The 4,796-nt window shown below is 49.8% G+C and overlaps 1 protein-coding gene across 1 annotated transcript in view; it reads right to left on the bottom strand.

Annotated features, from left to right (window-relative positions):
• ALPK2 (alpha kinase 2) overlaps positions 1-4,796 on the bottom strand; it is a 115,431-nt gene that overhangs the window by 45,237 nt on the left and 65,398 nt on the right. Inside the window, 1 exon segment of the mRNA XM_007450122.1 lies at positions 744-4,119. Coding sequence (XP_007450184.1) covers positions 744-4,119 — 3,376 coding nt within the window.

Genomic DNA, 4,796 nt, shown 5'->3' on the forward strand with positions numbered 1-4,796 from the left:
AAAGAGCTCAGGAAGAAGAGGCTGAAGTCTGGGTGATGGGATGGAGCTTGGCATTGACTCGGTTCCCCAGGCGAAGCAGAATTGACTGCAGTTATTGGGACTCTGAGCCTCAAGTGGTCTGAAACCTGGAACAGAGACCCGGGGGGCACTTCTGGCTCAAACGGGAGGGCAAGTTGGAAAGAAACTTTATACTCAAATTTGGAAGAAAACCCAACATCCAATCAGCCACTTCAAATGAAAAAAAGAAAATGATTAAAAGGAGACTGCTGGACTGTACCTAAATGTTTTTCTGTGAATCCTGCTTAGCATGTGGTCTATTTAATTACACTAATTAGCTACACTGATTAATGCTTCTGTTTCTTTAAAAAAATTTTTTGAAGGATAATTAAATAGAAAGGCGTAGTAATCACGCTCCCTCAGTTAAGCATACCTACAAGGCAGCCTATATCAGTGGTCCTCCCAGCACATCACCCAAGAACTCGTTAGAAATGCACTTTCTCCGGAATCAGGAACTCTGGGGTTGCACCAAGCAACCTGTCTTAACACGCCCTCTAGGGGATCCTGAGGCCGCTCAAGTTTGAGACCCAAGGGCCTACATGCCAGGCCACTGGTCACAGCCATAGCATCCAACGCCTCCCCAGTGGACACGCACCTTAACTGCAAGGGCTCAGGAGGACACACGAACTTGACATCAGGTCAACCAACCCAAACTTTAACAATGATCGGAAGCAACACAGCCTCACCTGTCCCTTCACTTTTGCAAGGCGGCCTTTTGGAGTCTTTTTTCTCATCTGTGCGCGATACCGACGTTTCGAGTTTAGGACTCTTTTTAAGAAAGATTGAGTTCTTTCTGGCGTTTTCTTTCTCTTCCAGTCTCAGCCTCAGGGTGGCCACCCTGGACAGAATTTTCTTCTTTACTCCCTCAGCTACGTGTCCATTCCCTGGGGTTTCTTGCTTCCCCCTGACCTCCTCTGACCCAGTCACTGCTGGAGGGGCCCTGGGGAGGCAGCCAGCTTGGGCCACCACAGGGAGGGCCTGCTCCTCCCTTGGCATTTTCCCCCGGCCAAGGTCGGAGCCCTGCTGGCAGGGGTCCCGCAGCATCTTAGGAACTTTCTCTGATGTGCATTCTCTGGACATGCGTGTTGCTGCTGGGGAGGCAGATGTGCTTGTGGGTTTGGTTTCCCTAACTGGGGGCTTCTCTATTTTATGTTCCTCAATTTTGTGGCTTCTTGAAGAGCCTGTGATGCTCCCTTCAAGAGATGAAGTAAAAGGCCCCCAAGTGAGGCCACTAGAAGGGGGCACATGTTTCCCACACTCACTCTCAATAGCTCCCCGTTCCTTTGAGTCAGAAAACGCACATTGATGGTTTCTGGGCTCCACTAAATGATTCTCAGGGAGGTCATGTCTTTGACTTGTGGAGCCGTGAGTATCAACTCCAGAGGCGGGAGTCATTCTTGCAAGACCGCTAGAAAGAGGTAAAGTGGGGGAAACGAATTCTGCTTTGCTATTTTTACTTGGTTCAGACTCCGCTAAGCGCCTCTCACTGCCTTCTTGTATTTGGCTCCTGCCGCGGCCCCTTGGAGTCGTTTCCCCACCTTTGACAGGACCCGGGACAGGCAAAATGGCAGACTGTACGTCCCCCTTTGCTTCGTCATGTTGGCTTTGTCTTGCCCCCTCTCCCCCACTGTGCCCTTGGTCTCGGCTGATGGTGTTTTCTCTTGGAATGGCTTCCCCACTTGGCTGGGGGCACGGAACTTGCAAGATGGATGGTTGGACTTCTACTCTCTGGCCCAAGTTTCCGTCATTCGATTTACTCTCCACTCTGATGGCCCCCAGTGTGGGTTCAGAAGGCTCTGGTGTTTCCATCCTGGCCCACTCCACACTTGTTTCATCAGTGGGATCTACAGAGGACTCTAAGATTTTAGGGCAGGTCAGGAACTGTTTAAAGAAGGAAGGGCGATCCATCTTGAGTTGGCTTTCCTCTTGGTTTTGACTTACACTCTTAACATTTTCCTTCCTTCCAGTTCTGGAAGCCTCTGATAGCAAGTCTGTGACACATAATTCTTTCTCATCTACAGGGTCCACGGAGGACTCCAGGAGTCTGGGTTGGCTCAAACACTGGGAGGAAAGACAACTCCAGTTTGCACGGCCAGCTAGGTCTTCACCTTTATGGATTTCTCTGTTACTAGCAATTGCTGAGCCGGACTCAGCCTGAGGACTACAGGCTGATGCTGTCTCAGAGGGGTCCAGTTCAGGCACGGCAGCATCAGCCTTTAGAACGTCAGATGCAGCCCAGACCCTACCAGGGATGAGACCAGGTTCTGACTCCTTGCACTTAGAATCTGTCAGTTGTCTTGGTGGCCACGTTTCTGAAATGGAAGCCTCTAGAGTTATAATCTTCACCTCTTTACCTGCTTCCCAATATCCTGGACCGCTCTCTTTAGGCTCCCCCAGAAGGGTATTAGAGGGAGACGGAACATTACTCACAGCCTGGCTATCATCTTCCATTATAGATTCAGCCACCATGGGCACACGAGTCCCCAAGCCCGAGCTCTGTTCCCTTCCCTCCCTGGAGTTGGCCGATGAGTGGTCCAAGAGTACCAGGTTTGTTTCCCCTGGTACAGCAGACATCATGGGCAAGCTTTCTTGGAAATTTTCGTCAGGAGAACCCTGCTGGACCCTCTGTGTTGTTTCACTTCCTTTTTCTTGGAAATTCTCTTCAAGGCTCCTGGCGTCTGCTCTGCCCACGGTCTGGCTCTTCCTTCCAGACTGGTTATCAGTCTGAAGAGGGGAATTGCTACAGAAATCCTCTCCCTCTGGGAGCTGAGGAACGCGGACGTGGATACCTGGTCCACCGGGAGCCACACACGCTGGCCCTTTTGAAGACGCAGTCGTAGAACCATTTAAAATATGACCCAACTGTGCGTTGGAAGGAAGTTGAGAAAAATTGTCATCTGGTGCCCGAGGTGAGCTCTCGTCAGGGCCACCTACATGGCTGTTCCCAGCAACTGAAACAGGGAGGTATTTGGGTGGGTGGCCTTTGGTGGCAATGGTAACAGTGGATGTGTCCCCACTCTCGCCAGTCACCTCAAAACACTCAAGATTAGCAATTAATGTTGTTGGCTTCTCCTGAGGAAACTTTGCTGTTGAACTATGACTGGCTGGTGTGTCTGCAGTGACCGGGGCACTGGAGCTACAGCTCTCATCACCACCTTCCTCAGACCATTCCAAAGAGTCATTCTCAGAAGACAGAGGCTGTCTTTCCTCGAGCCCACCTGAGTGACTGGGGCTCAGCCCCTCCTGACCAGCCTTTATCAAGGAGGCCAACATGGAGGTGGAACCCTCCACCTTGGAGAGATTTTCCCCAGCGGCACCTTTACTGGCTTTCTGTGAAATGTTCCAGATGAGAGTACTGATAAAAAGAGGGAACATGGCAGAGGTTCTCTCATTGCTGCTTCCGTATATAGACTGTGGAGGCTCAGAACCTTGTGTTTGAGAAAGAATATTCAGTGCCTTGTCATCAGAAGAACACAGATCAGATGCTTTGCTTTGACCTGCCAGCTCGAAGTCCACGGAGCAAATTTCTTGAGGCAAATATTTACCAGCTGGGGCTCCAACAGGAGAGCTCACAGTATCACACGCTTCTTGGTCACCTGCTTCAGGACGGCCTAGCACACACGCTGTTACTCTGTCTCTCGGCCCAGCACACGCAGTTTCCAAGGCGGGGACGGTATGTACAAATTCAGGGGAAGCAAGAGAGGGAGCCCGGGGCTCCCCGGGGTCAGCGCTGTTCTCCTGGGGGAGACGCGCCGACGGCTCACAGTGGGGCATATTTTCACTATTAGCTTCTGGGATGCTCAGCTCACACCCTAGGTCTCCCCAGGGACATCCAGGTGTGCTGTCTTCTCCATCTTGGTTTTCTTCGTGCCGTGGGCCTTGGGTACCCCTTTCTACCTCCAGGTGTTGGGCCAATGATGCATTTTGCGTGTCGATCCCTCCTAAATTGGAGAAGGAATCTATTGTGGTCATAGTAAATGCGGACTCCTCCCCAGCAGGCTCTGAGAAAGCTGGCATTCGGCTGAGAGAGATTTGCTCCCTGACTGTTTCCTGAATTTGCACCTAGAAGATGAAGAGTGATATTAGTAGAATTGTTCCTGGGAGATCCCACAACAGGGCATAACTGCAATCCCAAGAGTGTTAATCCTTGATGACTATAATCTCAGACAATGAGAAGGAATGATTGAGATCTAAACATGAATCCCCAAACTCTAGCTATTAGAGACATCCTGAAGAAAAGTTTAAGCAACTGTATGTTCCAGGGGGTCCTTGGTCAAATTCCCCATTAAAAGCAAAAGGCCTCCTGACAATCATGTAATGATTTCTTGCCCATCTCGCAGGAAAAAAAAGATGGAATTACAAGTTAAATTACATGTTAACTTTTTTTGATCCAGTCACAAGAGCTTGTGAATCTTTTCAGAAGGAAATTTCACATAATCATAACAAAATATGCAGTGCTTGTAAAGTAGCAATGAGCAATCTTTGTCCCCCGGGTAGGCCAGCTTGCTGGTTAGTTACTAAAGAGGCGTGTCTTTTGAACCCACCCCTAATGAAGTAATGGAGTTGTGATGGGCCTTCAACACTGCCAATCATTTCTGCCCCAGGAAGGTTATAAAATCTTGAAGTGCCTCACCCACTTTAAGACAGATGCCCTGTGGCAGGCAAACCATATCCACAAGAAGTAGGGGGTTCAGGACTTCTTGGGTTTGGGGAAGAGATATACAGACAGGGAAAGAGAA

This window comes from Lipotes vexillifer, unplaced genomic scaffold, assembly GCF_000442215.2.
Source record: "Lipotes vexillifer unplaced genomic scaffold, Lipotes_vexillifer_v1.1 scaffold79, whole genome shotgun sequence".
Lineage (NCBI taxonomy): Eukaryota > Metazoa > Chordata > Mammalia > Artiodactyla > Lipotidae > Lipotes > Lipotes vexillifer.